This window comes from Haliaeetus albicilla, chromosome 13 (assembly GCF_947461875.1).
Source record: "Haliaeetus albicilla chromosome 13, bHalAlb1.1, whole genome shotgun sequence".
NCBI lineage: Eukaryota > Metazoa > Chordata > Aves > Accipitriformes > Accipitridae > Haliaeetus > Haliaeetus albicilla.
Genome location: NC_091495.1, coordinates 23809258 through 23826242, shown reverse-complemented (window position 1 = coordinate 23826242; position 16985 = coordinate 23809258). Strand labels below are relative to the sequence as shown.

Here is a 16985-nt window from a genome sequence, read left to right as displayed (position 1 = left end):
CAGATGATCCATGCAGGATTCTTAAATCTTTTTCAAAATGAACACAAGATGTTTTGGGGGAAGGAGGCAGGTAGGAGGGGAGTGTAACTCCAGTCCAGGCAACTGCTACTTCACAGAAGTGCCTAGACCACCAGACACCTCCCCTCTTCCTTGCATTATATTGGGGCAGTGGAAACAGCTCTGGCTGTCACCCAGCTGAGTTCCTCCATGCACCAATGTCTCAGTTCTCCTGCACTTGAATGCAGCTCTGGTGGAAACGCTTAGCCTCTCAGAGGGGCTAAGCTGATGGGATGGTTCACACATTTCAGATGAACTTCCACCAATATCATGTTGAACTTTTATCTCTACTAGAAGAATTTAAATTGACAGATTTGCTTCTTTCATGGTGGTGTCATGTTGATTACACAGTCCTCCTATAAGGGGTTATTAAACTCATACTAGATTTACCTCTTTATTTCCAACAGATGAAGTCAAGCTTATTGTAAAAATCCCCTGTCTGTTAAGGGCCCTGTGCTTATCACTTACCCACCAAGAGTTTTAGCAGTGGAGATTTTAGATTTGCTTTTTTAGTATTGGTGAAAACTTCACATGTTAGCCAGTAGTATTTATGTTTGCAGATTCCCAGTGGAAACATTCATAGTTACTAAATTGTTCCGTTTTGGTAACTGCTTTTGAAGAAATGTCTGTTAAACTGTTTTAGATTTATTTAATAATGCATGGTTTTTGCTAGTTAAAATGGAACTCTAACTGAAAGGTTAATTGCCTTTGAAAACTGTTAGTATATCATATCCATGTCATAATGTTTTTACCTATACTTTGCTGATCAAACTGCAATCTCATTTAAAAAAACCCAAACCTTGCTAAGGTTTTTTTTCTACAGAATTGTACTACTATTCATTTCTTTCTTACATCAAATCTATTCTGTCTTGTGTTTTAAGATTAATGATAAAAGTTAAAGGGCTTATTGTTACTGTGCACGGTACTTTCCCATCCAGTGTTAGTGTGTATGGTAATTATATTCTTGTAGCACTTGATATTATCTAAACCTGTTTTGGGACTTTGAGTGTAAGATATGCAGGTCTGCTGAGTTGGGAGCATTTATTCTGTGTGTGTAGGAGTATTTGTCTCTTCTGCCTAGATAACCACCACCTCCGTTACTGACTGGAGAATACTTCATCTTCCTCATAATAGACAAGCACATCATTCTGCTTTTTCAGTAAATATCTCTGTGTTTTTTCTCTCTGAGAGTGTTATACTATCAATCTAGTAATTTACAAATAGCTTTGCTGTGACTTCTTTTGTTCTTGCTGCCTTTAAGGTGACTGGGGTTTTGTTTTTTTCTTCTGTAGTCCTATATGTGACAGGTATCCCTCTGCCCTCGTTTCCTCTTTTGAATATAGTACTTTGCTACCTCTTTGGGTTTTTTTATTCATCGATTATTCTTATCTTTAATTTACACCCACTGCAACTCTATTTGGAACTTGATTTTTCTGCTCTGCAACCAAATTAGAATGAACTTCAGAATTCATTATTTTCATTGTTTAAATGTCTTTAGAAGCTTTCAATTTTCATTCCTTTTTTAACATTTCAGTCACTTCACCTGGTATAATTTTTCTCACTTTCTCGCTTTTGAGAAATTAAGTGAAAAGCCATCACAACTATTTTGGCATCAATGTCCATTAGAAGTCTGGATTTCAGGGTCTGATACTAGATCTGTCTGAAGCCTTGCAGTCCTACTGTTTATGCCAAAATATGAAGCTTTAAAAGCATAAAACAATATTAAGAGTGACTTGATCTTAAATGTTTATAAATAACTGTACTGCATGAAATTCAGGAATACTAAAAGGAAAAGCAAATCAGAAAGATCAACTATTAATATACATTTTTTTTATCCTATATCTTATTGTACATTTGAATAACTTGATGCAAGGAATAGGTTTTACATAATTTTTGTTGTGCTGAATCATAATCATCCTTCAGTCTTTCTGCTGTAAGTGGGTAAAATTGCTTGCTTATCTGCTAGGTGGCTGAAGATACTTTTAATTATTATTTTTTCTTAAATGCAGTTTTTTTAGGCTTCTTCCAAAATCTCTATATATGCTTCTCTATATTTACTGCCACGTATGGGATGGTGCCTGCATTCTGACAGCATTAGGAAGATATGTGTTGAAAGTAGAATAGCTATATTCACTGATGTATTCAATATTAATACTTCTAGCAAGCGGCTTTTAGTGCGAAGCTGTAAGTGAAAATGTTAAGTAGAAGATTTGGAACCTACATGCACTGGAAATGCTTGGATGTTGTTGGAAAACTATTCAAGAATGTAGGCTGAGCAGTATATTCTTTCCTGTTTACTTGCTTGGATGGTGGGAGTAGGCAAAGAGGTACTTTAGTGTCTTAGTGTCTGAAAGTTTTGGATGCAGAAGAGCCCTTTTTTTTTTTTTTTTTTCCTGCTGTTCCTGCTTGTTGACATATTATTTTCATTGGTATATCATATAATTTTTCCCATAGCTGCCATTAAGTTATAACTGAAAAGAAACCTCTGTGTGAATGGGTGTTTCAGGTTTTGAGGGGTTTTATGTAAAGGTGTTTTAGACCTGTAGTTGACATCATCCATCTTTGAGTTTGGAATAATTTTCTTATCCTGCTTCAAAATGTTATCTCTTGGTGTCAGTTTAGGGTGCTTCTCTGTTTCTGCAAGGATTACCTAGAGGTGACCTCTGGGGGGAAGTGTGCAAGTATGCTCTTGATTCCAGTTGTTATACAAACATAGTGGACTTCAATCTCTGTATTCGGCTTTCTTCTCTTCCCCTTGGCCAAGATAGACTGTAGTTAATATCCCTCTTAGCAGTGCTTTGTGTGTTATCATATGGGGGTTTTAAATGTTTTGTCTTGTGTCATTAGTATAAAACAGCTTAAATTCTGCTTTTGTAGCATCCAAACCAAGTAAAATTCTTTATTATGAAACTATGCAGACAGATAGTGTTTTTGAATAGGGTTACAGCTGTAGGGTGGTCTTTTGATGATATTTGAAGCCTATTATCTGGTGTTTAAGAGGATCAGACATAGTTTGGTTTGGATGCATAAATTTCCAGAGCTACAATTGTCACCGCCTTCTCTATATCTCAGTTTTCATCTAATTATATTTCTTTTTTTAAATTACAGGCCTACCAAAAATCACTTAAGAAAATGGTCCACAGTATACATTTAACTTTTTTCTTTTCTTGTGTTTGGTTTGGATTGTTTCCTTAGTTTAGCTGTTCAAGTGTGTTTGCCATTCAGGCAATTCTGTTGAACTTTGCTTTAGAATATGGAATGAGGTGGAAAAATGAACATGTCTGAAGTGTTCCTTTTCTTATCTAACATAAAGGTGCAAATCTCTGCTTGTATTTTGTTTTGGCAGTTTTGAAAATTGTGCATACTTGTGTTTCTGGGAGTATTTTTTTAAAAGATCATTAAGAATTGTTTATTTTCTGTCTTTCACTGCTACTGATGTTCTGCCTTGTCAAGTTATGAACTTCAGTGTCTGAAGCTCTCTGAAGAAGTACTATCAAATAGGGAAGTGAGGTGGCATTTCAAACAAATGCTACAAAAAGTGGAAATGTTCATTCTGTTGTGGTGAAGCAGGTACTTCCCTGCCAGACTGATTGAGTAGGTGTTAAAATCTGTATGATGTGTTTGAGTGCTTGAGTTCCTTCTAGTGAGTGAAGCATTCCTGGATTATGCTCACCTGAAATTCGCAATCTTATTCTTTCACAAATGTAGTTTTTGAACGTCTGTGTTGAGTGAAGATTTTACAGTAAATCATTTCCCTGTTGGGTCTTGTTGAAAATGCTAGTATTTGTCTCTGCATTACATCTAGCAAAAAAATTTCTCAACAGAAAGTCAATTTGATTTTTTAAGAAGTGGTTCTTCAGTAGTTGCCTAAATTTAGTTATATTTTCATTTCAATTATTATTTGGAAGTAGTTTGGGGAAAAGCAGGGGGAAAAAAGAAGTTTTTCTACTTGTTTTCATTATAAGAAAGAACTCCAGTAATTTTTTTGTTCTAGCAGGTCTCTTTTATATCTATATTGCTTCAGAGCTGACAGACAAAAAGACCCAGCTCCGGTTGAAGCTCCATAATCAGCTTCTCATGCATTATCAATTCCTAGATCACATTGGATCAGTTCTTTCAGATATGGTCTATTTCTGAATTAGTCAGAGTTGGAAGCTGTACAAGAAGACCATGAACACTGAATGTAACCCATCATGTACATTTGTATCTTGCTGATTGAGGTGTCTGTTTTGTGATTATTCTTTTTTTTCATGTTCTTTTCTATATACATAATTCTCCTAAATTCTTGTCTGCAGTGTTACATTATAACAAGAGTTTTTCTAGTTGTCCTGGTTTAACCCCAGCCAGCAACTAAGCACCACGCAGCCACTTGCTCACTTCCGCCCCCCCCCCTCAGTGGGATGGGGGAGAAAATCGGGAAAAGAAGTAAAACTTGTGGGTTGAGATAAGAACAGTTTAATAGAATAGATAAAGAAGAAACTAATAATGATAATGATAACACTAATAAAGTGACAGCAGTAATGATAAAAGGGTTGGAACATACAAATGATGCACAGTGCAATTGCTCACCATCTGCTGATTGACATGCCGTTAATCCCCGACTGGTGATCTCTCCCTACCCCCCACACTCCCCAGTTATAGTTATATACTAGATGGGACATCCCATGGTATGGAATACCCTGTTGGCCAGTTTGGGTCAGCTGCCCTGGCTGTGTCCTGTGCCAACTTCTTGTGCCCCTGAAGCTTTCTTGCTGGCTGGGCATGAGAAGCTGAAAAATCCTTGACTTTAGACTAAACACTGCTTAGCAACAATTGAAAACATCAGTGTTATCAACATTCTTCTCATACTGAACTCAAAACATAGCACCTACCAGCTACTAGGAAGACAGTTAACTCTATCCCAGCTGAAACCAGGATGCTAGTCACTCCCCTTTGTTGGAGAGAGTGTTTTTTCAGACTGGAGTTTGGTATGTCAGAAGTGAGCTGTCTGTGCTAATATTTCTTGTTGCAAGCCTGGCAGAAGTGGATGGCCCCAAATCTTGTACCTTTCAGTTATAACATTTTTTGCTCGAGTTGTATATAGTGTATTAATTACTCTCTGTAGTTTTTTTCTGGTTTTGTTTGGATATCTTACTTGTCTCTACCATGTCATTAGGCTTTGTCAGCCTTGCGTGCTGGTGCATTTGAAGTTCAGGAATCAATTTAGTGTTTTCAATTTTCTGCCTTCATAGGCAATGGGGTCTAATGGGACGGGGGAGAGGTCAAGTTTTTTCCACATCAGAATTAGTGTTGATAGTGATGCTAAGAGATCACCTTCAATTCAGGATCAATTTCACTTACCCATTCAGAAGTAGAGTACTGATCAGCCTGTTTTCGAAGATCTTCAACATGGAGATTTAACAGCCTACTGACGGAATTTCTTCTACTGCTTGCTTGATGATGATTTTTATTTTTTTTTCTTCCCCTAGTGTTTAGCTGGTATCATCTTTGCTGATTGGAGTCATTACTATATTTTATGAACATGGCAAAGAGATTGCCTGAAAAAAGGAGGGGAAGACAGAGTGTCTTTGGGTACTGTCCTCCTCCAACCATTTATTTTCTTAAGCTGAATATCTCCAATCCTTTTAAACTTTTCTCAGGGGCACTGAAAGAGAACAGCCCCTTACTCTCTCCTCCCCAAAGACCTGCTTAACTCAGTCCACATGTTTCTTGGTGAGATACCCAAAATCAGGCACAGTAATCCTACAGATGTCTTTGAATGGAAGAGAAGAATTCCTTAGCAGCTCTGCAGTCTGTACATACCATGTGTGCATATACACAGTGGGATGTTTGCACTTTTGAGTAGGAAATTGAATCAGGTTTATCTTCTGACTCACGAGAGCCTCTTTTGCAGAACTGCTGGCTAGCTGATTTTTCTTCATCCCGTAATAGTGTATTTAATTATTTCTTGCTAGGCATAGTAACTTTCACTTGTCCCTATTCAATTGCATTCTATTTTTTCATAAGCTGGCATGTAATTTTACAGCTGAAATCTCCAAGAATAGCATAAATTCTGTTGGAGTGAGGTTTTGGGGAAGCTTTCTTGAGGACATTTTTCAAGTGTTCTGAACTAGTTTGTTTAGAGCTACCCTTTCTCTACAGGCCAGTGGTAAGATGAGGATGACTATAAGTTGTTTACTGGGTAGTTTCCTGTGGTATGGCTTTGTTTTCTTAATTCCTTTAACTATTCAGGTATTGTTCAACTATGCTCTTGTGTTGTTATTTGCTATTGACAATTGTGTCACTCTTCTAGACTCCTGCCAGAGTGCAGGATATGTTCAGGATACTGAACATGTCAGCAGATTGGCTTTGACTGTAGTGGCCTGGTCTCTGACATGTTCTCTAAATTGTGCCAATGCTGCTTTCCTGGAACGGATAACTGTTTTGGCATAAGGAAGGTTTGGATTTATTTGGATGGATTTATGATTCTTATGTTCTGTTGTATATAACCCACCAGGTTCTCATGTCCAAGCAAATTACGGATTTTAAATACAATTCAGAATTAAATTAACAATGTTTTGAACGTGTTACCTGTTATTTTCAGGAAGTATATTGATGCTGGTTTCCAATTTATCCTTCTTTGTGATCACTGAGTAAGTCAGTGTCAGCTTTCATATTTTCTTGGTAGTGCAACAGAAGCATTTATTGCCTCTGTCAAAGTGATGCAAGCAGAGAAGTTTTCCGATAAACTATTACTTACAATGTTTGCTACCTGGCTGGCATTAGAAAGCACCAGATGAGTCACTGTTTCAGCATAGTAGTGTGTACCATAAGCAAAAAAAAAAAAAAAAGGGGGGGGGGGGCAGCATTGACTTTCACACAGATTTTTTTTTTTGATGGCACTTTACTATAGTAACTATGGTGTCTTTGAAATTAATAATTAAGTGTGCATCATCAGAAGGTTGTCTTTGGATGTTCTAGGAGAACAAATGCCTCCTTTGTGATACGGAAGCAAAGCCACCTGCAGGGTTTTGGAAAGCATGCATAAGCGCTAAAAATTTCGTAGGCTAATAGTGTATAATTGAAGTTCACAATAAACTTCTTCCCAGAAGCTTTTTTAAAAACAAATATGAGGAAGTGAGATATCTCAAGTTTAGCACAAAATTCTTGGAAAAGTGTTGGAGTTTTCAGGAATGCAGGGATTGTGACTCTCTTCCTCTTGTAATATAGATAAAATGGTAAGGACAATTTTTGCTGCTGTTGATTAGTGACAGAAACTCGGAAACTTGGTTTGAGAGCCAAGGTTTTGTTTCTTTAAGACCAAACCCTACTCAACCATCTACAGAATAAGTGAGACCTTGGCATAACTTTCCTTTAGAAAAACCCACAGTTTTCTGAAGTTCTTCAGTATTTCCCCTGCTGTGAACCATAAAACTGGCAGATGGTGCAAGTCAGTATGTTGAACTTCCACTGCATGAGGGTGTACTTTATTTCCGGGACAGATTATCTGGTTTTGATCGCTGAGATCATTCTGATCATTGATCTTTGAGCAGTAAACAGAACAGGAAACAAACTGACGTTTGGCTTATTACCAAATGAAGCTGTCAAGGTCTGTTTTTTAATGTGTCCCTAATTCTTTTTGAGGAAAATTGTTCATTTGTGAGCTGTTTAATTTCAAGGACATTCATTCTAAGTGTTATTTGTAGAATTATTTTTTTTTTTCCTCTCCACTCTTGGGATCTACTTGAGATATACTGTTCTGCACCAGGGTGGGGTAGGTTGGGGCTGAGAGAGGGGCAGTACAGGCTTCTTACTGGATCTCAGTGGGAAAGGTCTCACCAGCAAATGGCTTAATGAAGTAGCTGTTTCAATAAGATAGAATAAAAAGAAAAATATAGACAGTGAGAAAATCTCATGTCCCTTCAGATGCTGGGAGTCCTGCTTTCATGCAGCATCACCCAGACCCTGGGTGGATTTTCCCATGGCACACGGCACAGATCCTGTCCATGGAGAGGTTCTTCCTTTTTGGTCATCTGAGCTATTATTTTCCTCTTTTTATTTTATTAAGCCATTTGTTGTTGTGCCTTTCTTATTGAGATCCAGAAAAACACCTGTACCAGCTCTCTCTGTGCCTCTCACATGTCTTCTTTCTGTGCCTCTCACACGCTTGCTCTCTGCCTCGCTGCGCCTCTCTATTGCTCTGTTTCGCTCCCCTTACAGTTCAGAACATGTACCTGCTGATTATGCTTTTATCTTGGGTTTTTATTACGTATATTATTTCAGGTTGGTTTGTTTCAGATTACCTTGATAATTTGCATAACAGTGTTTGTCATAACATTAGTGAGCTGCTGAAGGACAGTCTGTAATCAATTTTCAGAAGAACTAAGGAAGGCCTACCCTAGGATTTTCCTCTCTATTTAAATCCTACTGTTTACTGTTTTTGTAACTTCTGAAACTGTTAACAGCCTTTCCCCTCGCCCCAGCCTTATGTAAAATGGAGCATTCCCTCTCAGTGACTTCTCTCTAAATGATGTGAATGATGGGCAACTTCCTTGAATGATTTCAAGCTTCCATCAAAACATTGTGTCCGTTGAAAATTTTGGACTTGCTCTTTTGACTGTTGACCTGATCAGTGCTGTAATTCCTGGTTTGATGAAATACTGTGAAGAGCCCCTTAGTTAGGAGAGTTCGGTGAGGAAGTGATTCTTCAATTCACAAATATTGAACTTTAAAAGGGAATTTATGCAGCCTGTACAAATGCGGTAGTGTAGGCCTTCAGCTGACATGATGGAATATTTTCTGTTTAAAAACATAATTTGGATTATGGAAAGCGTCATAATGATTATGAATTTGGGTTTCTATTAAGGTTTCCTTCGTTAATTACCTTTTAACCCCCCTCCCCCCTAATATTTTTTATTTTCCTTTGATGCCATTCACAACTCTAGTCAGTTTTCTCGTAGTTCTGTTTTGCATTTACTCTGAAAAAATTTGTAGTAGTAAAGCAAAATGAGTATTCCTGTGTAATCTTACTGGTTTCGGGTCTTGCATAATTACTGTCATAATTGTGTAGCACTTTAATTGCAAGCCTGTCTTGTGAGTTGAGTTTAGCTGTATGCCTGTCTAAACTTTCTTCTTTTGTTGTCTGTGATGATTTTAGGTGGAGAACTTCATTTCCTTCAGATTGGAGGGACCTGTGATGACATAGATGAAGCTGATATACTTGTAGATGGATCCCTTTCCAAAAGTGTAGAACAGTCATCAGAAGGCACCAAGCCCTTATCTAACCCTTCTAGTCCAGGCATTACAGGTAAATTGCATGTGTTTAAATGTATCATAAGTAAAAATGCTTTTGTAATTTTTGGAAGTTGCATATTAAGATGATTTTAAGTTATTTAATAGCATACTACTTTATACTTTTTTGCTGCCCGAAGCTGGAGTTATGCTATATGCTATATGTCTATCACTGGTTATGTACAAGCATAACACTTGAGCAGTTACTGATTTAAAAAAAAAACCCGCTTTTGTATAACTGTTTGTTTTTCTGATCTCTGCATTTTATTTAAGTGTGGCAGACAGGGGAAAAACAGGTAATTGTGCAGGCACTGAGCTTCCCTCATAGTTTAAATAGGCTTGAGCACTTTATTTGGAATTAAAATCGTATGTTTGTTATGTAAAATTGCCTTAAAGTTTTATGCAGAAGCTGTACAGCTCTACTTAATAAAACTGTACAAAACAGGTATTCAACAGGTATTGTTGCACACAGTGAAATTGATGCTTTTTATACTTCAAGCAATGCAGCTGCTGTAAATCAAGCTTTTGATGTGAACTCTTGGATTTATTTATTTTTTTAGCAGTTTGTCTGGACTGAGCTGTGCTCAAATACTGCTGTCATTTACCTACTAGTTTCCTTCCTGGAAAGGTTGTCTGCCCTTGGACAGCAAGAAATAATTTTCTGATTGTCCAAATTCTATTTTTACCCTAAACATCATATTTAGGTCTTTTTACTGTAGTTCTCATATACCAGTTCCGCCACCAGTCTGCTGCCTTTTGTAGTATCCTGGCCCACTTATGTAAAATAAGGAGTTGAGTGAGAGAGTTGTTCCTCTTGTAGTCAGGAAGAAGGGGAAAAATGTGAGGGGGCTCCTCCTGTGTGTAAGGGAGAACAGTGAGTATGCAGGTTATGGGAGCTCCTTTGTGGGCCTCTCAATCTTTTCTCAGCCATCATTAAAGATGCTTTAGTGTAGATAACTTGCTAATAAAACTTAACAACAAATCTAATTTTGCTGGTTAAGCCTGAGGAAGATTTGAGTCATGCCGAGGTTTTAAAAGTGCATATATATATGTATGTATGTATGGTCTTGCTTTGGGTTTTAAAGTTTATGAGAGAGCTGTAAAACTATCATGACTTTCATTTTGTTTTAACCTGCAATTGTTGAAGATAGAGACACAAAGCATAATTATTTTAGTTGGGTTGGTGTTTGGAGGTTTTGGTCATGTCTGTTGTGACAGAGAGAGGGATATACTGGGAATAAATGACCTAGAATATAAAATACAAGAATAAATAATATAAAGCATGAAGATAAAGCAATGATACAATGGAAATCATTCATGTAGCTGTGGCTATTTCAGAGAAGTGATGTTAATTTTTTGTGTGCATGTGTGTGGTGGGGGGTGTCTTTGCCTGCAGCTGCAGAGGACAAAAAAAGCTGGGAGAGGACTGAGTGGCAGTACAGGGACCGGTTTGGGTTATGGCATCTTTGTTGTTGACAGGCTACTTGCTGTCTTTCTTCCCAAACCCCTGCTTGCTGTCAGCCTTATAACACTTTAAGTTGTGTTGTGCTGTGTTTGTATGACCCCTGATTTTACTTCACAAGAAGCGATCAAGAGGGAAGGAAAAGATGCTGGTTGTCATAAGATTATCTGTAAGCAGCAGTACAAAGCAATAAAGAAAATACGAATATCCAGGACATAGATCTGCTTCAATAGATGCATTCCCTGTACAGTAGCTTAGCAGCAGATTTAAGTGACTTCCAATCAAATGGTAACTTTGACTAACCTAATGAGTCAGATTGATCATTACTGTTTAAATTCTGACGGTACTTTAATGGGCAAATTTTTCTTGTTTTTTTTTTTCTTGTTCTCTCCATGCAGCCTTCAGTATAGGCTTGAATATGGCTTATTGGAATAAGAAAGGGATTTACTTACGTGTAGACTTCAAAGTAGCTGTATCTTTAGATTGTCCACAAGTGGCAGGTCCTCCTTTAAGTAGTCATGTAATTCAGAGAGTGTAGTATTGCTTGATCTTGGTCTGTAATGGTTTCAAAGAGGAGTTGGATACACAGTAATGATCAGATAAATTGACTACTGTTCTGCTGTGGCATCAAACTGAGCCACTAAAAGCTGTGAGGGAAGGTTAATAGTCACAGGAAGCCAGTGCTGAAATGAGGGGGCTGGGGCGAAGAGTTGAAACCAAATGGTAGTTGCAGAGCTCTTAGTCTGAACTATCCGGATTAAGGATACTAAAGTCAAGAATACTGGATTCTTAGCGTATAATGTGCGAATGATTGCTAGGACTGTGTGAACATTTTCTAAGTAATGAAGCTGTCAGCATGTGTATGGATCATGATCAGATATTGCCCCCAACATTTATGACATCAGCATTGCTTCTCTTTTAATCAAAGTACTAAACAGGAGAAAAAACGTTTTCTTCTCCTTTTGTCTTAGCATGTTTTTCAGACAGAGACATAACTCAACAGAAAGCTTTCTGTTGGGGGAAATGAACTCCTAGGTGGATCTGACTCAGCATGAAATCTTGATCTGTATATCTTGTTCACAGCTGATGGCAGGCAGTGGCAGGGTGTTTTTATGAAATCACTTTGGTGTTCCTGAAACTGCAGCTAAATGATGCTGTAGTCAGCATAGAAACCACAGCAACAAGCACAAGCTTTTGTCCATATATTGTTCATATGTGTTGTGGGTTTTGTTAGTGTGTTTATTTTTCTCTGTTGTTGGCATTCTGGAATGTATTTCTCAAATTTTATTTTCTAGCTTGCATTTACTACTTGGATACATTTTAAACTGTATTGTTTTAGAAGGAAATATGTTAACCTTACTGAGTTGTAAATCCTACATTAGGTTAAAATTGTTATTTCCTTTTAAGGAGTGGAGAGTTTTTTGTGGTAAAGTGATCTAAAATAATTTTTTCAGAAGTAAATTGAAAAAGAATATTAGTTTTCCTGACCAGTTTAAAACCTTTTTTTCTATTAAAAGTTTGCTATTAGAACTTCAGCTTGTTGTAACTCACCATTACAGTATAACAAAAATCATGTAATTTTGCAAAAGAAGCCAAGTATACTTGACAGCACTGGAAAGCCAAGTCCTTCATTTTTCAATTTTAGGGGTTGATACCACATTACATCTGGTTACTCTGAATGCTCTGAATTTGTAATTGTTTTTGTTGAAGGGGGAGGGAGAATGAAGCAGAAGAAATCCAGTCTACTCAAAGATAGAGTTGTTGCACAGTTTGAGCTATGATCTCACTTCTCTTTGCAGTGTCATCTAGCTAATGAGGTTCACATTTGTCAGTAAAAAAAATGAAGGTGTTTATTATTGAAATAAAATTTCTAAAGCATTTCTGATTTCTAATCTCTCCAGCATTTTCCTGCCTCCTAGGGTGAAAAGTAGAAAACTCTGGTGGTTGCAATTAGAGTGACTTTTTTGCCTGACTCTGGGTATCTCATCTTGAGCTTCTCCACTTGTCGGGAAGAATTGCATGTGCCTTTCTACTTTCAAGCTGAAGGATGGAATCTTGTTGTTATTCCGTTTTCAACCAGGCTTGCTTTGCAAGATAGTCTCTAGGTTCAGACTTTGCTGGGGGGGTAGTATTTGTGTTGGTGGGGTTTGGGGATTTTTTTTTTGTCTCCTGGGCTGGTGACAGTAGTTGTCAGGTAGCAAACTTTCTCCTTTCGAAAACCATCATTTGTTTACAAGTAAAAGATTTTCTCAGAAATGCATTTTTAAGAGAACATGCTTGAAATAGAAGAAAATTGACATTGTGCATATCTTATTTTCCCTCAGTTTTTCAAATTTTTTTTTTGTCTGAGGAAACCTGATTATTTTTAGAGTTCTTTTGTAATGTTTCTTTAGGTGTTTGTCTCCCTGGGATATTTTAATTTTCAGTACTACTTCAATTAATATCCTTGTTTCCTCAGAACAAGACTTCAGTATGTTGGCAAGAAGACAAAATACTTGTCTAGGCCCAGTGTCTTTTAAGTGCATTATGTAAAGCACGTTTGTTTTTCACTTACTCCTCTTTTAAGCTTAATTGGGAGCCTTCCAAAACATTCTAGTAATCCACCATAAAACAAGTCTATATTGATAAGCAAGTGCCAAAGTAATGTTTTAAACAGTGATTAAAATGTTAAAATTGCATAGTAATTCCATATGTCTGTTTTCATGAAATATAAAACTTTCATGTTTTTTTTTAATCTGAGTCAACAGTGGTATTAAAAAAAAAGTTTTAATCAGCTTTACATCATCAAAGTATAGCTGGCTAATTACTTTTCCCCAATGCTTCTGGTTGAATCCCAGACAGGATGCTCAGAGTGCTCAGTACTTAGAAAATTGATTCCAAATGAGCTGCCTTCAAAGGATTCTGTCTTCAAGGCTAGGGTTGTTTGTTTACTTGTGTTTGGTTTTTATTTTTGTTGTTGTTATTTTTTTGTTTGTTTGAGGGTTTTTTTGTTTGGGTTTTTTTGGGGGGGAGTGTTAGAAACTTCATATAACATGTAGTTAATTTTACCTATAGCAATTTGGATATATTTCAAACTGTTTATAGGGTGTTCTGGAAAAAATATCTGTGTAGTAATTAATGTATGTTCTGTAATTATTCAGGAGTTGATCTTTTGGTGGACCAGCCATTTTCCCTTGAAACACTGACATCCCTTGTGGAACTGACCCGTTTTGAGACCTTGACGCCACGGTTTTCAGCCACTGTCCCTCCCTGTTGGGTAGAAGTCCAGCAAGAGCAGCAGCAAAGGCGTCATCCTCAGCATTTGCACCAGCAGCACCACGGGGATGCAGCTCAGCACACTCGAACTTGGAAGCTACAGACAGACAGGTAGGTAGGGTAAAGGTGCAGAAAGAATCATGTGTGTGTTGCTTAACTAGTTCATATAGCTGGTGTAATCGCAAATTGCATGCAATTTAATTGTTTTTAAGTAGTGTGCCAGTTTAAGAATGTGTACTTTCAAAGATGATAATACCTATTTGGTAGTTTGCGTTATAGGTCTTTGTGAGACTGCCAGAGTCGGTTTAGTACACCTTGAAGCAAATTGAAAAATCAAGTTTTGAATTTGTGTATTTTTGTTGGCCAAATGTTGCCATTTCATTATATAATTAGACAAGCATATTTACCAGAATTGCAGATATTCTTGATTGTTTCTATAAAAGTCTCATTCACCCTTCATATGCATACACACATTCATTGTACATTTTTAAATTGGAAAATGCAAGCTGCTGGTGCCAGTATGACTAATTAGTTGTCCTAAATGGAATCATATTATTTTAAAATGTGAAGACAGAACCTGGATTTATGTCTGTTCATGTCAAGTTAAGTCTTTATATGTGAGACATTTACTTAAGCCAGTATAGAGCCCTAGCTGTGCTAAAATTTAGGCAATATTTTTATTGAAATGAACTGCACTGGCATGGTATGTATAGTACTTCTTAGTTTTTTTTACATGTGGCATGAGAACTTGGAATTCCTCTGGGATCCTAAAGACTAGAATAGCAGTGTTGCAGTCTCCTTGAAGAGTGGCTTAAAACCCACCTGCAGTAGCTTTGCATAGTTTTTTCTCAAAAATGCTTGGAGAAACAGAATACAGATATAAGTTGTTGTGTGTTATATTAAGGGATGTGTGTAATAAGGCATTACAGGTTCTTTTGGGTCAGGCTGTCACACATCTGTCCTGCTGATGTATAAGATTCGGATAGTAATGTAGAATCTAAATGCCCATTCAGTGGAAACAATGAAATAGCTGAAGGATGCTAGGGGAGCTAGAGATCATATGTGGAGGGGGGAAAGCTTGTCGTATAAATAAGTGAAAGCTAACATGTGATAATGAAGTATTCCAGGTAGGAAAACAGGTCTGGAAGGTAATAGTTGCAGGCATTTCTGGGGCTGACACCTAACGTGAGCAGAACTTGCTTTAATTAAATGTTCATAAGCTATGGATAAGAACTTGCAGTGTGTTATAGGCTTGAAAACCTTTATTTATCTTGTGGTTTTGCTTTGTGTAAGTAAAATATCCTGTATGTAACAAGTAGAAAGGAGGTGATTGCAAAATAACTTCCAGTTAAAACTATTTATTATCCAGTGTGTTCAGCAACAGTTGAAGAGTAAAAAGCTACCAATATGAAGATATAAGGAAGCAAACAGTGAAGGTAATAGCTGTTAATTGGAAAGTGATAGGTGGAACATTAGCTTATGAATATTGTTTCATTAGAGGAAAAGAATTATGCCTGCTGCAAAGTAAAACAGGCATTTAAAGAGGTAAAGTTAAAAGTTTTGGTTTAGTACTAGAAATCTTTGACAGCTGCTAAATGATTCATGATGAAAATGATTAAATTACAGTCCCTTTGTTCATAGGGAACAATATAGAATCTTAAGATTGAGAGCAACATTAGCTCTTAATTAAAAGTTATCTGGGAAGAAACTTTGATTTCCAGATTATTTTGTTGGTCCTTAATATGAGGTTCCTTTTATCTCCTTTCTGAGTGTCTCATACTGATTCCTATAAAGAGGTGGGATTACAGGTTTAGATGGATGAGTAATGCAATTTGGTAAGGTAATTCTTTTGTTTCTCAAATAGATAGAAGGAGATAATCCTGTAAATGTATTTTAGGGAATGGCATTATATTACATTCCTGCTCTTTCAGTTCTACTTTGTTATTTTAAAAAAGGCTGTGTAACAAAGAAAACAGAAAAAGCAGACTCTGGTTTACCTGATGAATTATCTACATATCAGTATTTCCCCTTCAGTGGTAATTTAACTGAAATGTTAAATTGGGTTAATCCTTTTAAAAAAAGTATATGAATTCCTAATGTGCTTTGATAAAGCAGTGACATCTGAATTTCCTGTTTTTTTCTCAAATTTATATAGGAAATATTTTAGGTATTAGTCTTATGCAGACATATTTGAAAATATGTGAAATAAGGAAGAGCTACATACTGATGTGCTTTCCAGTGTTTAAACTCTGGAAATAGGTCTGCAGCTCAAAGTTCAGTTGTAGCGGAAGATCAAACGTTGATGAGGTGTTCTAGAAAAGGAGTGAAGAAGTATGTTGGAAAAATATTTCGTAGTTGTGAGAATTACAATATATTTGCATTTAGAACAGTCTTGATTGTGTATTCTTCTTTAAAAAGATGCTATAGATTTAGAAGGGTTTCAAAGGTGAGAGAAGTTCCTAAAGGAACTTGCATTAGATTATCAGAGAGAAGTGATATTTAGGATGTGTATGCCAAAATATTGAGAAAATAATAAGGAAGTAAATTAATTTTTTTGCTTCTTTAAAACTTTATACATGAGTAAAGAGGATGCATTTAAACAGATCTATGAGAAATTAAAAAAACATTTAAAGTGGAGTTTTTCAGTCATCACAGAATTAGATTGTGAAGTTCATTTCCACAGGTATAAGATGATCTCTTCACTGTTGGATTAATGTGAGACCTTCATGGAGGGTCATTATTCCATACATGCCTATCGAGAGATACTTAAAACTTTCTTTGGGGCATCTGCTGCTGAATTCTGTCAAAAATAGATTTCTTGGGTAGACAAGTAGCAGACTGCCGTACTGAATTATGACTGTGTCATACGCAACATATGGACTACAAAAGACTACTGCAGACTGGTTTATTATTAATTTCTGGGTTTGTACCAGATCTTTAA

The 16985-nt window shown here is 36.7% G+C and overlaps 1 protein-coding gene across 10 annotated transcripts in view; it reads left to right on the top strand.

The window, feature by feature from the left end:
- The window catches only part of BIRC6 (baculoviral IAP repeat containing 6), a 187388-nt gene that overhangs the window by 30185 nt on the left and 140218 nt on the right, over positions 1-16985 (top strand). For all 10 annotated transcript variants that reach the window (XM_069800486.1, XM_069800485.1, XM_069800484.1 and 7 more), the window contains exons 11-12: positions 9194-9343; positions 13930-14155. In XM_069800486.1, the coding sequence (XP_069656587.1) occupies positions 9194-9343; positions 13930-14155 (376 nt within the window). The remainder of the gene's footprint in view (positions 1-9193; positions 9344-13929; positions 14156-16985) is intronic.